The sequence below is a fragment of the Sylvia atricapilla genome, chromosome 5 (genome assembly GCF_009819655.1).
Source record: "Sylvia atricapilla isolate bSylAtr1 chromosome 5, bSylAtr1.pri, whole genome shotgun sequence".
NCBI classification, from domain to species: Eukaryota; Metazoa; Chordata; class Aves; order Passeriformes; family Sylviidae; genus Sylvia; species Sylvia atricapilla.
This window is the reverse complement of record NC_089144.1, coordinates 4,135,977-4,153,763: the sequence shown is the minus strand read 5'-3', so window position 1 is coordinate 4,153,763 and position 17,787 is coordinate 4,135,977. Positions and strand designations below refer to the sequence as shown.

General features: G+C 38.6%; 1 protein-coding gene across 1 annotated transcript in view; it reads right to left on the bottom strand.

Moving 5' to 3' along the window:
• Positions 1-17,787, bottom strand: part of TUBGCP6 (tubulin gamma complex component 6) — a 39,937-nt gene that overhangs the window by 16,531 nt on the left and 5,619 nt on the right. Inside the window, exons 11-24 of the mRNA XM_066318590.1 lie at positions 17,252-17,358; positions 15,556-15,623; positions 14,801-15,071; positions 14,082-14,172; positions 12,652-12,737; positions 12,133-12,186; positions 11,439-11,523; positions 10,818-11,003; positions 8,908-9,067; positions 5,396-6,207; positions 3,774-3,937; positions 2,182-2,392; positions 1,465-1,638; positions 306-427 (exon numbers count right to left, since the gene is read on the bottom strand). Of these exons, the coding sequence (XP_066174687.1) occupies positions 306-427; positions 1,465-1,638; positions 2,182-2,392; positions 3,774-3,937; positions 5,396-6,207; positions 8,908-9,067; positions 10,818-11,003; positions 11,439-11,523; positions 12,133-12,186; positions 12,652-12,737; positions 14,082-14,172; positions 14,801-15,071; positions 15,556-15,623; positions 17,252-17,358 (2,591 nt within the window). The remainder of the gene's footprint in view (positions 1-305; positions 428-1,464; positions 1,639-2,181; positions 2,393-3,773; positions 3,938-5,395; positions 6,208-8,907; positions 9,068-10,817; positions 11,004-11,438; positions 11,524-12,132; positions 12,187-12,651; positions 12,738-14,081; positions 14,173-14,800; positions 15,072-15,555; positions 15,624-17,251; positions 17,359-17,787) is intronic.

Genomic DNA, 17,787 nt, shown 5'->3' with positions numbered 1-17,787 from the left:
AATTTCAACCAGGAGTCTCCAAGATCAGCAATGAACTTTGCTGAATTTGAATATTGTACAACAATGATAGTGTATCTGCTGAATGATAACAACAGAGGGGACAACATAGAAACTGAGTGTAAAGACTTTGTATGTTTTCCCCAGAATAGTCTGGATACATAAAAAAAAATATGTAAAACAGAGGAAAAATACTGATAGACTAAGTAAGAATGCCCAGGTAATATGGTCTTTTTTAGTGTATATGAAGAAATCAATTGCATTTTTTCTGCCATGAAAAGCTTAAACATTTAATACCATTCTCTTACCTCAGCTGACGACCTAATTTTCTGAATAGAAAGCTGATTGTTAGAAGACTTAAAGTAGGAGGTGTTGACAAAACACAGGCTCGGTAATATTGGAGATACTTTCTCAGTCCACTTGTGAATGCCTGCAGGGCATGAACAGAAAATATTTCAAGTTTTAGGGTGAAAGTTGTTAACAGTCTATCAATGTCTCTCATCAATTGCATCAGCATGAAAACAAACCTTTTAGTAAAATAAATGGCATATGCAGGTAAGGGGGATGTGTACAGCAAAGTAAGGGGCAAGTGAGGGTCCATGCAACTCCATATAATTCCAATGAGCCAGATGACTCCTCTATTCTCTTCACACATCCAGTGCATAGAACCTGTGCTCATGCACAATGAAATAAAGCATCTTGGTTCAGCTTCTTTGGCTTCTCCTTTGAGGAGCTCCTCATTCTCTAGAATATCAACCCAGGGGAAACTGTTTCCTTACTTTTATGCCTAAAGCAGACACTGCAAAAAACTTACCTAGAACTTTATCTAACAGAGACCTTCTTAACAGAAATTGAATAACGTTGCTGCAAATCAAATATTCAGAATGAATATATTTTCATAAGTAATCCTAACTTCTATGCATTAGGAAGAGATTAAATCACCAGATATTACAGAGTGTACATACAGCTCAACATAATATACAGAGGACTGACACAGAAAATTTGTACTTAATTTTGAACCAAGGAAAAGTAATTAAAGCTATTCAGTACCATATGTCCCTACTTCAGTTTTTATTTTTGATATATATGCTTATATGTATCTACACAGTGCACTAAGAAAGTTCTTGTACTTTCATTTTACACATCTTTCTGTATAAATACGTAATGTTTTAAAAGCATTTAAAAATTGTAATTCTTTAGTCCGCAACAAAACTACATGACTAAAATCACACTTTGTGTAACAAAGACATTTTACTGCATGTTTCCTGCAAGCAAGCCCTCAGCACAGAGAGCTGTGATTTAAACACAGTGGCACTGCTCCTTGCTGACCTGGGATGGAGCATTACACTAAAAATATTTTGCAGCTTTGCATGAAGCAGGAATTCCAGCTTTACATGAAAAGAGTCACCTTCTCTACCTCAGATAATTGGCCCATTTAATCTAGTTGATTTAACACAATTGTTTTACCTGAAACACAAGTCCTTTGCTGTATGAGGAATCCAAAACTGGCTGAAGAGAAAAACGACTCAGCCGTGTGTAATAGGTTCCATACTCTGCCACTTCTGAGAGCAGGTTATGCATTGTCTCTGGTGATGTTCCAGATACATACACCCCCTCCTTTATCACAAATGACTGAGCAGCCTAAAAGGACATAGGGAGGGAAAAAAAAAAAAAAAAAGGTAGATTCAACTATTTCAGAGCTGTATTCTGATTTAAAATAGCAAACATTTACAAACAAAAATAATAGCAGACAAATTCTCAGTTTAGATACTCAGGTGACTGAGACTATATAGCTAAAAGAGTGAGATAAACATTGAATTGCAGTAAAATTGTAGGAGTATGAATGATGCCTTCAAATATACAGAATAAGACCCATTATGTAATTCCTTAAAGAAAATCCAATCTATAAAATTATTTATACATCTATTTTCAAGTACTCATAAACCTATTTTCCCCTTTAGAGAACTACAAATACTCTTAGCCTATTCCAGTAACATAATTATTGCAATATATGGATACTGCCTTGTTGACATTAGGCAATATTCAACCTCTTAACACTAGCCACAACCGCAAGATCTCAGCAGAAATAAATGTATTGAAGAGGAAACCTCTATGAAGAAAAAAAAAAAACAACAAACACTCAAAAATATTTGACTGAGGAATGCAGATAAAAATCTTCCCTACCTGATTAAGAGAAAATGTGGTGGATACCACACCAATGAGGACATTCAAGACATCCTTAACCAGTTCAGGTTCTTTCACCAGCACAAGCTGAGGAAGCTGAAGTACAGTATTAGTAAACAGCTGCAATTCCCCTTCTCGAAGTTTATAAAATTTGTCAAAAGCTTCTCTCCCAGCTTCAGTAAGATACGGTTCCTCTTTTTTACCAGGTGGGCTGTCAAAGTAAACACATTACAAGGTGATTATGTGAAAAGAAGGAAATACATCTCATACAGAAAGAAAAAAGCATTTCAGAGTTATGCACAGGGAGAAAAGTTCCCACTCCACCTCCCAGAAAAGTTACTTGCAATATACATTTTTAATGGAATGTGCATTTAGTCAATGAATCCATAGCTCAAACTCAGTACAGAGAAGAAATACATAGATAATTTGGACATTAGTTCAGAGACAGAATCCTTAACAGAGAATTACCAGCTGTTTTTATGGCCCTCCCTGATACAGCTTTCACACTGGGAAAATGAGGACAATACATACCATATTTCCATGGTTCATTTAATGCTAATACTCAAGTAAGTTACACAGAAATATGTTCAAAGTGCTAGAATAAACTTCTATTAACACATTTTACCTCTTTGCAGTGAAGATTACTATATCCTCCAAAACAATTTCTATTTCCAATTCTTCCAAAAATTCTGAATTCTAGTAGCAGGTATTACACAAAACCTGTCAGGCATATGGTCTGGATATAAGTCTTACACCCTTACAGTCCAAACAGTAGCAAGAAAAACTGTCTTGTTCTGGTAAAAAAGCTCAAGTGGGCTACAGTGGCTTTGAAAAATCAAAAGAGGGACCTTCTGAGTTTCTGAGCTTCTAAGGCTCAGAGATGAGAAACACTGTTTAACAATGCAACAGCCTCCACCAGACTATTATTTGAAATTACAGAAAACATACAGAGCAAAGCTGCTCCAAGAATGAGGCTCATCACTGTCCATCTGAAATGTCAGGATACCTGCCATACCTGCCTTTTCTTTTACCTTCCATTTTAGGGGAGCCAGGAGCCCTTAACAGGACTGCAGAGAGCTTTCTCTCAAGAGATGCACCTTCTACTCAAGAGCTATTACAAGTCTAACTAGACCACCAAGAAATCTGTTATAATTTTCTGGTTTGTCTACAGGATGGGGAAAGGAATACAATACAAAAATCGGAGATATTTAATTCTTCTACTGCTCTACAATTACCACTTTCTCCTTTGAAATTGAAAATATGGAATCATTTTAGACTGAGACAAATTGCACAGCATGTAAGTCAAAACAGTTAGAAAAATGCTGCATTTCACACAAAGAGTGTTTTCCTAATTCTTTTTGTTTTTGACAAAGATGATTTTATCTTTTCCTATGAAACTGCTGCACCCTAAGAACCAGTCTATTGAAACCACACAACCTTTATTCCTTTATTAATGCAGCATACTGAAATCTGGGAATTAAACATGCTCTTTTCACTATTGATACTGAGGTCACATGGAACTACGATGCAATGCACCTTCCCCCATTTGCATATGGTGCAGAGTAAGTTTACCATGAAGATCAGACACATACTACCCAATTCTTTCCCAACATCTTCGTTTGCTGGGTCCATATGTAAGCACTGCATCCCACAGGTCTATGTCTGGAGTCATGCTTGGCTCTGACTGAGAATCAGGAGTCAGATTGGATGCTGATTGGAATCCCTCATCTTCTGACTGGTCTATACTTTGGGGAACCTGTCAGAAAGAGTCCAAATGTCAGACATGAAAACATTTTACTGAAGATACATTTGCTAATGAAAAAGATGTTTTGCTGTCATTTGTGACCAAATGACTCTACATGACCTAACCTCTTTCACCCACCCTTCCTTCATATCAATTTTAGGCACTCTTTTCATTTGAGGTGTCTCTACAGGTATTAATGCCCATACATAAAAACCCAATCACCTTCAAAATAATATACTACACTTGTTGGTGTTTTTCTTATTTGGCAGCATATAGTTCCACAAACTGAGAATCTCAGGTATGGACATTCAATAATATGTAGCATTAATGAAATCATACTGCTCTGCCAATTGTTCCAGGCAAATGATCCAGGTCCCAAGTTTTCAAATTTGTAAACATTTTGTTAACTGTGACTAACACAGTTTGTTCCCTAATTCACATGCAGAAAATCTGCAAGTGTCCAAACAGTGTATATGTCACATCCTCAACTCCCACTCAACAGGAGTCATATGTGCAGAATTGTCCTCAATTTTAGTAAAAGACAATCACACCCATGGAAAAAGTAGCACATTTCTCAAGAAACTGCAAATCTTTCAGTCTGATGGAAAGAGTTCAACACTAACTCAAAAAGGTTCTGCCTCCTCAAGGTCACAATTTACATCCACATGTGAACAGTGAACAGCACAGAGCTTTTCTATTAAATGTGTCTGCCTTCAAGTTTCAATTCATACCCTGAATTAAAGGAACTGCAAGATCTATCCATATGTTAAGTAAAGGGAACAAGATGAGGCTCTAAGGGTAGGCTATAAATAAGCCTACCTACACACAGTAAAAATGCAAAGAAAGAAGAAAAACTCCAAAAGTGCATTTTATAGAAGTCTATGAGAATAAACCAGCAAACATAAAAAGAATGGAGAGCAAAAGGGGAAAAAAGATACAGTAGAAACTGTACACACTGAAAAGGTAAAAGGACAATAGGAACTAGGCCATTCAATGGAAAAAAAAAAAAAAAAAACCAGAAAAAAAGCTTTAAGATATAACAAGCCAAGACAACCATACAGCAAGTTAGGCAATGCAATCTGAACAACAAAGCACATACATTCAGACAGGGATGCTTAGGCAGTCAGTCTGAGCACTGACAAGTAAGCAACAATGCAGGAGTTCAATAGATAAAGCAGGCAAAAATGCAGGGAAGGTATGGATGCAGCTGATTGCCTCAATTCATAAAGCCTATGGCCACATGATGGGTTTTGACACAGCTACAGGGCAAGACCAAGGTTTTCATTATCATACATCTCCAGAGAGCTCATCTGGTTCTCTGCAAGAAAAAGGATCCCTGCTCTATCCTGAATTCCAGAGCTGTATGCCTCTATCACCAGTTAAACCATTACCTATGTTTTAAACTACAGTTTCAAAGTGACACAGCAAAGCATGCACACACTCGTTAGCCCAAACCAAATGATACCATACTTTAATGGCAAGTCCAGACAGATCTGCATTGTCAGGCACTGGGGGCAGATCCAGCTTGATGTCCATATCATACGTACGGCTGTGGACAAGAGCACCGAAGAGCGAGACGCGCGTTTCCTTCTCGAACCTGTCCCCAGCAGGACAGCTCTGTGAGAACAGCCCCATGGCAGGGAGCCCCGTGCCAGGCACAGCCTCCATCATCTGCAGGGTCTGTTGAATTGTGTCGTTGAACTGACATTCTTCCTTTGTTATCAGCGACTGGATGTCAGCTTCGAACACGCTCACGTCGTAATAATCGTAACCCTGGTATTTGACGTTCCTCCCCACGTATTTGTTGTTCAGAAAATAGTCCTTTTTTTGTGGTACCAGCTGAGGAGGGCCTGTTCCAGCAAGCTGTACTAAGAGATCTAAGACAGAATTAACTTCAGCAAATGGTAAGCATTCAGCTGTTTCCAGTTCCTCCACAAGATTCTCCAGTCTATCCGCTTGAGCACCTAAGCCAGCAACTCTCAAGTTGAAAGACAGCATCAAAATTTTGTTTTTCACTGGGAGCCTGGAAACGTTTGACTGCAGCTTACGAGCCTCATCTTGAAAAAGGTTCATGAACAGGGCGTTATAAGCAACCCTTTTCAGATTTTGCTTAGCCCTTCTCTTGCTGATCTTCTGCCTGCCTAAGTGAACCTTCCATGGCAAACCTGTCAAGTGTGCTTCACATAAGTCATTAAACAACTGTGTGATGCTCTCCATTTCAAATGAAACTGGCAGCTTTTGGGAGTTAAAGTCTGGCTCTCTGATTTCGTGGGAAGGAAGACCTGAAAAATAGCAGGAAAAGGAAGAAACTCGTAAGGTATATAAGAAATTGGTATGCTTTAACTTGAACTGAAACATGCCAAAAGAAAAGAGAACTAGCCCCTACCCTATATATTTAGGACACGAGCTATAAAAAAAAACACTAACTTTTATCACCAATGAAGTGATGGTGCAGGAAGCTTAATTCCGCACGCTCAATTTTTCTCGGCAGACTGAAATAAAAGGGAGAAGGTTGACCTGATGTAATCCCGGATTCCTGCGGGAACACCTCTACCATTTTCCCGTGGATATCCAGCACCTCCGTCCCCACGCGGTTGTGCCCTCAGCCGTCCTGAGGCACGGAGGACGCGGCCAGACCGGGGAGGTGACGGTGACCCCTCGCACCGCTAGGCCGGAGAGCACTCGCCATCCCTGAGGCGCTCCGGAGCACCCACCGAGGAGAAGCGGGGTGTCGGCACTCCCGGAGGAGCTGCCGGCGGCGGGGCTCACCCCGAGCATCCAGCCGGGCCCGAGCACGGCGCACCAAAACCCCCGAGCCCCTCCGGCACCAGCAGCGCCCCGCAGGGCTGCCCCTCGCCCTTCCCGCCCCTCAGCCGCCGCCCGGGCCGTACCTGCGCCTCCCGCCGCCTCCTCCCGGCGCCGCTGACGTCACCCGAGCGCGCCCGCCCCGCCCATCCGCATGCCCCGCCCACCCGCATGCCCCGCCCATCCAAAGGCACCGCCCATCCAAAGGCACCGCCCATCCGAAGGCCCCGACTCTCCCCAGGCCCCGTCCCGCCATGGCGGCCCCGCCCCTCATGCCGGGTCCCGGCCCCTCCGCAGGCCCCGCCCCGTCCCGCCATGGCAGCCCCGCCCCTCCGCATGCCCCGCCCCTGTCCCGTCATGGCAGCCCCGCCCCTCAGGCCGCAGCTGCCTCGGCGCCCGCGCTTTACACCCGTGACGGAAAACGCCGATTCATTCCTGAATTTTAAGCCATTCCTGCGTTACTCGCCCTAAACGTTGTCGTCACTCGGCTGACAAATATATAGCAACACGCTAGGGCCAGAAAGCAATGATTGGGCCGCGCTGCGCCCGCGCTGCGGGAGGGAACTGCAGCCCCGTGTGACGTCTTTTCAAACAAATTGGCCAAGAGTACAGTTTCCCCTCTTAATTCGTGTTTTAATAAAGGCTTAGAAAAATGCCTATGGAAATGCAACATAAATGTGATTCGAACACTACAAATTCCATTGAACAAAGGCAGGGAAAGGGGAAAGAGCTGAGCTATTTATCAGAAAATGCTTTTTCATTGAAAACGCTGAGTTAAAAAAGAAAGGAAGGAGAGAATGGCAAAATGTCCTGTTAGGAAACAAATTTCCTATTAGGAAAAATGCTGAAGCTAAAGTTTGGCCATTTTCCAACTTAAATACCTTTTTAGACTTGAAAGATCAGTTTAAAGAAACTCTAAACTGAAAGAGAACATCTTCATATTCAGCTCTTCCTTGTGAAAAATCTTTCACATAGCTTTTTTCTTTTGAAGGAGATTTCAATTTCAAAATGTTCAAGGATGGGTATCATTTCCCCTCTAGCAATATCTGAAAACCTAAACAAATAAGAAGGGAAGAACTGTGAAAAATTAAAAAAGACAACTGCAAAGACAGATTTATTTATTCCACATGATATAAAGTTGAACCCAGTAGGAATACCAGCAAAAAGATCATTTGAAGTATCTGAAATCAAAAGGTCTAATTATTGAAGTCACAATAACAAAAAAGTGCTCTTGAAAATGATCCCTAAATCCTATCTGTAATACTACAAAACAGGGCACATTATGGCTATTGCCTTGGGATGTTTGTTTAATTTTGAGAACTTACATGACGTGGCCTTAGGCCACTACTAAGTCTCTGGAGATTTGGAGTTCTTATTTGTTAAATAGACAATTTATGCTTGAAAAGAGGGTAGAGTGAAGTCCTCATATTTTCCTTTTCTTCTTCTTTGTAAAATTACTCTGAAGTGGAATCAATTTCTTGAAACTCCCTCCTTCACTGAAAAGAACAGCAATAAGAAAACCAGCTGTTAATCGAGCTGATACCACAATTCCTGACCCCACAAGAATATATTTATTGAAACCAGACCCCTGATACTGGGCATTTCATCTGGAAGAAAGAATGGCTTTTTTTTTTTTTTTTTTAGATATGCCCACCTTAATAATTGGTTTTTTTGGTTGGAAAACAGAAGTCATTCGGCAAAGAAACATTTCTAGATAAGTATGCTTTAAAACATACATACCTGCCTGGCCTGATTCCTGTACAAATGCAGTGCCTGATCTTCAGCTCTTTGTGACTGCGCTTGCAGCATGAGCAAGGATTATTGAGTAATTTGTGGACAAGTTAAACATAAAAATATCATCTGGTTTGGCACTATATTCAGAAAACACATTAGCAATCAGAGCCAATCTTGTTACCCATTCTTTAAGCACATATTTTGGCAATTTCATTCCAAAATTTTGGAGTAACAGTATTCTAAGTCCCAAGGGTACAGTTATGCTATGAAATTCGGTCTTTTCTGGTTAAAGTGGCAGAATTAGAAGCATGCAGAGTTTTACCAGTTTCACATTAGTCTAGTCTAGCCCCACTGACTGACTTACAGGACCCAGCTGTATTTATAGATCATCTTTTCAGAAACTTACAGTATATAAGAGTTAAAGATAAAATCAGACAACTTACCTGAACACTGAAGCATTTTCCATTCCTGCTGAAACTGGTCTCTTAATGCTTTTATTTTATTTACTTTTTCTTGGGTAGGAGGTACATAAATTCCAAAGGAAGGTGTAGAAGCACCCACCAATGCTTTGGTTACACTTTGCATTAAACTTTTCTCTGTGTCCTAATTAGGAAGAAAAAATACCTCTGTGAACCAAACTCTCTTTGTTTCAGTGATAATTAAATACTTTAAGATACTCTTTTTGTAATTAAATTGCTAGCATTAGTAGCAAGAATGAGCAACCTCCCATTTTCAAATAAAAACATGTTCAAATGGAGGTTTTTCTGAAAAATGCAAATAAATTTTTATCTGTTGTAAAACTTGTTTTTTTCATTATAGAAAGAATCTTACTTTTCCCTTTATGAAAAGAGGTTAAGGACAGAAAATATTATGAGGTTGAAGGGAGCATGGAGCTTGCTTTACTTCATGCATCATTTACTTTCTATGAGTGGAAAACAATACTATATTTTGCTTATTCAAGAAATTTACTCTTTTGGACTTCTCACAGCCTAAATCAATTTCACTTCCTTGCAGAAACTGTATTTGAAATGTTGATGCTATACGAAGATTATATTTGGAAGACTGTAACACTATTTTGTTTTGAGAAGCATTTTTTCAAGTATTCTAAAAAGCCAAGCATTAGAAAATCATCATCCTGTTATGGAGCTACTTGCAGAGGACCAATATAATATCAGTCATTTTTTCTTTTATTGTCAGAGTTTACACTTCACAGTATCAGTAATTCTGTCCATTTCATACCCCTAATTAGTAGTGTGCAAATACACTACTTTTGGATACTGCATATCAATGTACAAATCATTTTAGTTTAGACAATTTATGTATCAGCATTGTAAATTAAAACAAATAATATTTGAGAAAGCTACAGAATAAATTATGTCAAAATACACTTAATTGGCAGCTTAATGAATAGCATGGCTTTAATTGGGTATTTGTTGGGGAACAGATTAGAATAAGCATACATGAACGATTTTTTGTTCTTTCTCACTGAAGAAGAACTAGAAGGCAGGAAAGTAATCAAAAGTTACTGTTTCATAGACCACACAGAGAAACTAATCAAAAGTTACTGTTTCATAGATTCCACAGAGAAACTGTGTTACAACCAGAGGATGTTGTGAGGATACTCACAACCCCAGGAGAGGCCAAGAGTGTAGATTCAGTTACACGATTAGACAAATTCATAAAGATACATTCACTGACATTGGTCATTGCTCTGGATACAGCCTCCAACTCCTAAATTTAGGCATCCTTAATGTGGTAGCACATGGAAAAAGTCAACCTAGGAAAAGTCCCTATATGTATTATTTTTTTTCCTGTGCTCTCTACCTGAAAAAACAAAGCTGAGGTACTCTGGCCCTCAGGTATGTATTATCCTAATTAAGCTCACGTGAAGGATATGTGTCCTTCTGATTTGTTCTGCAGGTTGGAAGCTCTGTGTGACAAAGTACAGCACTGGGGAGAGGAATTTTTGTGGTCTAGTATGAACAGGACAACGGGCTGCTTTCAATAACACTTGATGGAAAGTGGCCAGATGATTTAAGAAACAGAAAGTTCTTTTCAGGAGACAACTGAGCTGTGGATCCCAGATAAAAATGGAAGTTGTGGTGAACTGACAGAACATCTGTGGTCCACAGACATAACCGTGGGCTTGCATTCATGCCTCAGCTTCTCCCTCGTGTGCAGCTGTGCCTTGTCCTCAGGACAGAAAGGAACCTGGGCAGTTTGAGCTGTGAACTCAGGGGTACCAAAGGCAGGACAAATACAGACAGTATTTTATACTGTGTGCCTTCAAGCAGTTCATACCAGTGTCTCTGCCGGACACTTTGAAGGACCACGGCTTGGCACCACTTCTTACCTCAACCACAGCAAAAATTCGAGACTCAGCTACTCCTTGTAGTAAAGCAACAAGCAGAGAAATCCCATTTATCCCAAGGCTTCTGTTTGGTCCAACAGCTATTACTGTTAAGTTTGGTTGATAACTATATGCTACAGGAAGAATGAATCCAAGTACAGCAGAGAAGAAATCATTTCCTTCAGCATCCTTTAACAACAACAACAACAAATTGGTTAGCACAAATATAAAGCTCCAAATTCCCAGATATAAAACAAAACAGAAAGGTGACTCTCAAAAAGCATTTGATTGTCCTAGGAAACTGATCTATTTTCCCAGAAATTTTTATATTAAATGTGCAGATAATTCATCTTTTCCTTAGAGTCTTTGCAGCATAACTCTGCCTTGCTGAAGATGAACTGCAGTAACTATAGAAGCTTTCCTCAAACCTTTGCATTCTAATACACTCTAAAGCTCTGTGAAGGAGTAGTAACCTGGCAAGGGCAAGAAAAGGAAAAATTTTCCAAGGTCCAAAGTGGAGAAAGGGCTGTAATTTTCAATGTAATTTTATAAATTTCTAAATATATTCCATTATTTCTGTTTTTAAAATTTTGCCCTGTGCTGTTTCCAGAAAGTGAATCTTACCTCTTTCCAGTTTAGAGAAATATAGTGTTTGCAGCTGGTCTTTTCAGACTGTTCTTTCTCACAGATGTTTATGATAAGCATTCTTCTGTAAATAAAAACCCCACTTCAGCATTTAACCAATTATTTCCCAATGCAATAAAAATGTAGTATTTTGTTTCATCATTCCTTAAATACTAATTCATAATACAGGAGCAAATAACTACTTGCATTAGTACATTCCAAAATGTAAACAATTAGAACTGAAAGCCTTTGTATGGTTTTTTTTTTTTAAATGATTAAAGACTATGGGCAAATTACTTTTTAGACAAAGGAGAGGTGGAAAAAATTGTATGTAAGTAAAGAAGACTTTCAGTAAGGAACTCTGCATCAGCAATATGTGCCTCCTGCAGTTATAGGGGAGATAGGGCCTATTTAAATTATAATTGCCTTATTTATTTTATTGTATTTTCAATAACAATCTAAATTGCATTTATTACTGAAGGATTATACTTTAAACCTACCACCAAATGCATGAAATAGCTTTTAAAGGCAATAATTTATCTTTGAAGATGTATTTGGGGATGTTTTGTATTATGTCTCAATAAATATCAGCTCATGACTGATTCCTTAATGCAGATTTCATCACACATATAGACACCTATGAACATTTAGAAAGCTCTTGGGACTGTACCCCAAATGTAAAGGGAGACCTCACCCATCTTCTGTGTTTGGTATCATCTGCATGTCTCCAACAAATACACAAAGCACTCTGCAGGAAACAAAAAATTACATTCAAGTAATTTTTTTTTTCAGTTAGTGGGTTTATATGAAAGTTTGCATATAGATTAGAAGCATTAAAAAGAATGTATATTAAATTTGGTCCATTAAAAGTAGAAATAAAACACATTTAGGACAGCTCAAGGGAATTATATTTCTTCCAGCAAATACTGGGGAGGAAAAAGAAAAATGAATAAATTGTCCCCAGGCCAAAGCCAATTGAAATCTGACAAAGAAAGTGTAGGCTAGCACAGCCATCATCCTTACAAACTTTTCTGCCTTTGGAAAGGCAAAAGGTTGTTGCTGGTGTACACACTATTACCTGGATTAAGTGTTGAAAATGCTACATGTGTGGGCATGCTATTTGTTTCACAGGCAATTTGCCAGATTTGCCACACTTAATATTTGATTTTAATATTTTGTCAAAGGGCTCTAAACACAAAACATGCAAATTCACCTTTGCAATCCAAAACGAACAGAATGTCTTAGTGCAACAGCAGCAGAAAGAGCAGCTGTGGGCGATGCTGCAATTCCATTACACACCTACAAAAGACATTTTTCATTCAGAATCGATGCTGCAAAAGATCATGTCATTTTTTTAAGTGTAACAGCTGTATTACTTCATTTTCTACAGAAAGTCCATATTTTATTATTATGCCATCAACTACACTATATTTCAAAAGTATGGTGCTATACCAGAATGCAACTGTAAGAACAGTTTTTCCAGGGGAATGCCATATTTACTGGGTCTCTAGATAGACTGCAAACTGAGCAGAAAAAGACACCCTATGGAAAGGAGGTTGTTCCTGAATATTCTTACTCTTCCTTTAACCTAGGCAAGCTATTCTTTTCTGGAAAATACAATTGGTGTATTACTCAGCCAACTCTTCAGCGTTCCTTTGTGGTGTGTGCTTTGAACTCTACGTAAAAACTAAGCAAAAAGATCCATTTCCCCTCCTCATTCCTCCTCTTTATCAGCACAAAAAGTCAACTTACATCTGCAACTCATTAAAAGTTCTACTTCTTTTTACCAGTAACTATTTTTAAAAATCTACTTATAGGCTCTCCTAGAGCTATGTGCAGTTTATGATGTCAGAAATTTGTCCCCAGAATTTTTATATGTGACTTCCAAGAGCAAGATATCTTAAAAGAAAGAGGCCATTGTGGTAGCGGCTCTTTCTTGCAGGCCTGGTACCTTAAAGAGAGCTTTGCACTCGAAGAGTGACTTATTATGTAATGTAATTTTTTTAACTTGTTTTCAATTTTTCTTCTATGCTTAATCAAGTTTTTACACATAAATATGAAGATGCACCCTCTAAGCATGCCCTCTCTTCATTCCTGATCCTGCAAGAATCAAAATACTGAACTAGAATTACTCTGCTCAGAATCAGAGCATACAGTAGAGCTGTTGAAAACACCACTAAAGAATATGTGTGTGCATGCACACGTAAGTCAAAACATGTGTAAACTTTGCACATTGAGATGGGAGAAGTATTGACATTTCTTCAGATTTCTTGCTGTTCCTTACTGGTGCTTGATACAGCAACTTCTGCACCCCTTAACTGGAAGACTTAATGCCTGGCCCCCCCTGGCTCTGAGAGCAATGAGAAGGTTCTTAGGGACTCATATTCTATGACTACCTACAGAAAGTTTGGACTATGAGTTGCCCAAAGATGATTAGAAAGATGGATTTGGGTTAACAGCTATTTCCCTAAATAGTTGTTTTCTCATCTTGCATGCCCACTCTCATAGCTAAACACATTCTAGGTGAGCTTAGTGGACTTGGGAGATAAATAATAACTGCTATCTGGACAATGTAGTAGAAGTAAAAAAATCAGAGAATGCCACTCCACCCCTACCCCCAAGACCAAGGCAATATATTATTACCTCCTTCTTAAGTATTTTGTCTAGGATCACAAACATACTGCCAAGAGAGAGCAAAGTTTTGTCCTCTTTCACAAGGTCTGCATAAAAGCCACTGTAAAATAAGTTATATGAAGAAAAACTAGATTAGAGGCAATATTGTCTTCAAAGAGGATGCTGATAAAGTGCTTTGCAGTTAGTATTAATGGGGTACATTTTGAATAGGTGTTACACATTGATTCTCAGAAACCTGCTCTGGCAGGAAGATAACAACACTGGTGCCTGAAAGTCTTCAGTTCCCTAAACCTGTCTCCATCCTGCACTGGAAGGAAAACAAAAATGTCTGATGATATTCAGGAAACAGAATTCTATCAAAATTAGATGAAGACAGGACAAAACATTGAATTTCTCAAATCAGAGCGGTTTGGTATTTTTTCCAGCTAAAAGTGAGTACAGAGCTTTAAGACAGCTTCCTAGCAAAATCTATTTCTAAGTTAATACATTTGCATTAGCTGTCCTATCTCTATTGAAAGAGTTATAGAGAAAAAGTATTCTGATTATTTCTCTATAGGATTTCAGGCTATGAGTGGCATACAACACCAATGTCTTTATTTATAAAGGAAGAAATTCTGGCTGTAACTGAGTGGACTAAGGCTAAAAAGATGACCGTGGCAGACCGAGCTAGATGACAGTCTGTATAGAGACCTCTCATCTCTATGAAAAATAAAATAAATAGGACCAACCTGACAAGAGCTTTTATTTCAGTTTTGTCCATTTCCTTCACCAGCTGAACATGTTCAGGGAGAAAATGTTCTGAACCTCCAGAGTCAGCTGTTGCTGTTTTGATGGGAGGCACTGGAATTAGAATATTTTTCATGTGCAATTCCAAAAACCTTTCTACTTTGATGGTGTTGTTGTTGTTAGTTATCTTAGATTCATGTTCTGTGGAGGGATTTGTATTAGCCTTCTTTAGTAGGTGTGATTTGGTGCTCAAATTTTGTAAAAATGATGTATCTAAAGAAAAAGAAAGAGAGGTTTCAGAGGTATTCGTTTCTAAGCAATGTGTTAATATTTGGATATATTTATTCACAAAAATAGAATACATCTGTATCCATGGTATGCATATTTACTCCATGCCCTAGCTACAATGTTTCCTGACACAGATGTTGTTTTTTCAGCACTAGTACATTTGTTTTAGTCTAGTGAAAGGTCATACATTGTAATAAAACTTATGCCCATGTTTTTGACGCAGAAAACAACATCCTCAAACAAAGATATCAAAGTGCTATTTTCTAGCATGATGTTTGCCAGCTTCAGAAAGTTCTTTTCAGACCAGCTGAAGACATGACCTCGGATGAAACCTCATACTGCTTCATCAGTCACTCGAGGAATAACTGCTTGTTCAATTAGTTTAATCCACTGGTATTAATTTTAATAATTTTCAATTTTGGTATAAATCCATTTATCAATAACATTTGCTTGAATGAAGAGAAACTACCTTCATAAGCCAACCATTTCCAGTAGAATTTATGTGCTGCTCTCACATTTTGAATAGATTCAATAGCACTAAAAAAAAAATAACAGATTAACAGTATCAGCAATAATGAAAATCATAAGAGGAATCATAACAAAAAAGCAAAACCAAAAAAATCCAACTGAAAATGAACAAACTTTGATCTCTTCCAAGAAAGCAAAACAGAAAGAGGGTCAATGGGTACACTGCTTGAAATGATTTGAGAGTCAAAAAAGAGAAGTGAAGAATACATACAGCATGTACACACATTTATACACTGAGTGACATCCCAACCCTGCTGATGGAGAAAGAACATCTGTATGAGTTCAGGAAAAAATTTCTCCTGTCTGTCAATGTCTTGCCAAGAGAGTTTATCTACACTATGCAAAGATTTAATAGGACTGACTCAAAAGCAAGACAATCTGTTCAGGAACTAAGTAAATCACATACCCTGCTATTCTTTGTGTTGAAGTCTCCTTTTTATTAGCACTGGCATTTGCAGCACTATGGGCAAACAGTCCCATTGCATTCACTATCACACAAACATAATTCAGGTCATATTAAATCCAGAAGAAATTCTGTGAACTTGCAGATTACTTGTAAGGTGTTCAGGAGCTGGACTGATATATTGGGTAAGTATGTAATCAACTCTCGATGACATAAGATGATACAATCTGAGATACCACAGCTGGTAGAGAAGAAAAAGAGGACACAGAGGGCTTATGGGATGTGCTAGGAGCAAAATAACCAGTTTTAACGGTTAAATAACCAGCAAATTAACTGATGGAACCAGTTTTGTTCCATCAGTTTACCAAATGCAACTCAGCCCACAGTCTGTGTATATCCACACTGCTTCCCAGTGCTCTGAGTTTTAACTAACACAGCCAACTGGGAGGTGCTGCCACCAAACTGCACGAGGAGCATTTCTGCTAGAAAAAGCACAGGACATCTACTGAGCTGGGAGAAAGATGGAGGGCAGAACATGGGGATGTGGAAGAGATAGTGCAGACAGGTAGAGAGAAAGACATTCTTTAGATGTGGGACTGATTCAAGCCCAAGGTTCAGGATGCTTTACTAGGTCAGATTCCACCACTTTACAAACATAGTCTTAGCATCTCTAAAAAGAAGTCAGACTTGAAATTTAATTATCTTGGTACAGCTCTACATAGTCAAGTGCTTTTGCACCCCAGGCCTCAATGCTCCAAATTGCAGAAACACAAGCATTCATCAAGACTGACTCTGCAGAGCATCAGCTCTCACTGATGAGAGAAAGGTTTGCCCCAGCTGTTGCTGTACTACAGCAACTGAAGTGGCTCTGGGGTCTGAAGCACTAATCCTTGCAGTTGCATACATTCCCAAATACTGGCTGTAAGTAACTGGTATTACCTGGATTACAGCAGGACTATCTCAGCCTTGAGTGAGATGAAATTCTATAGGATAGCAAGGCCTAAGAATAAAATGGCTTATAGTTTTATGCTCGCAACTTGAAATAATTTCAGAAACAAAAGTATAGGAAATGTACCTTGAATGACCATTCAAAAATGTAAGTCATACGAAGTAGAAAATAATATATGATAAACTACCATATTAAAGCCTTACTTCAGCAAAATGTTCAAAGCATGCATGTTTTTGGTCTCTTTAAAAAACATATTAGTTGTTCTAAAATTCTTTACATGCTTACCTTAGACAAGGTGCCATTTCTCCAGTTATTTGAGGTACAGGGTCTCCAAGCAAAGCTTTTACAGTCATGCACACTGATTCACCCAATGATTTCAAGTGGTATCCACCCTAAAAAGTATTTTATGTCAACTAAGGGACAAGTACTTTTAACATCTCCCTGAATTTCAACATAGAAAATAAACAATCCTTTTGAAATGTTCTGTATTTACAGAAACAAAAGATGATATGGAAGCATATCTAAGAAAATGATTTTTCAATATGAAAACAGTTAGTGGCCATCTGCTGAACTTCACTGGCATCTCATGATTGAACTTACTTTGTCACAGCTCACGTAGTTTCAGAAATCAGTCATTACTTTGCTATAAAAACACTACATATGCTACACATGCTATGCCTTCTCCATTCCCATCTACAACAATCCTTGTGGAACACTCTGTAGAAGGCAAATGCTATCACTGTCCTCTAAAATGGCTGTACCAGAGAAATCTCCCACAGCCTGACACGTTTAAGATGTGGTTGCCTAACAGTTTGGCAGAA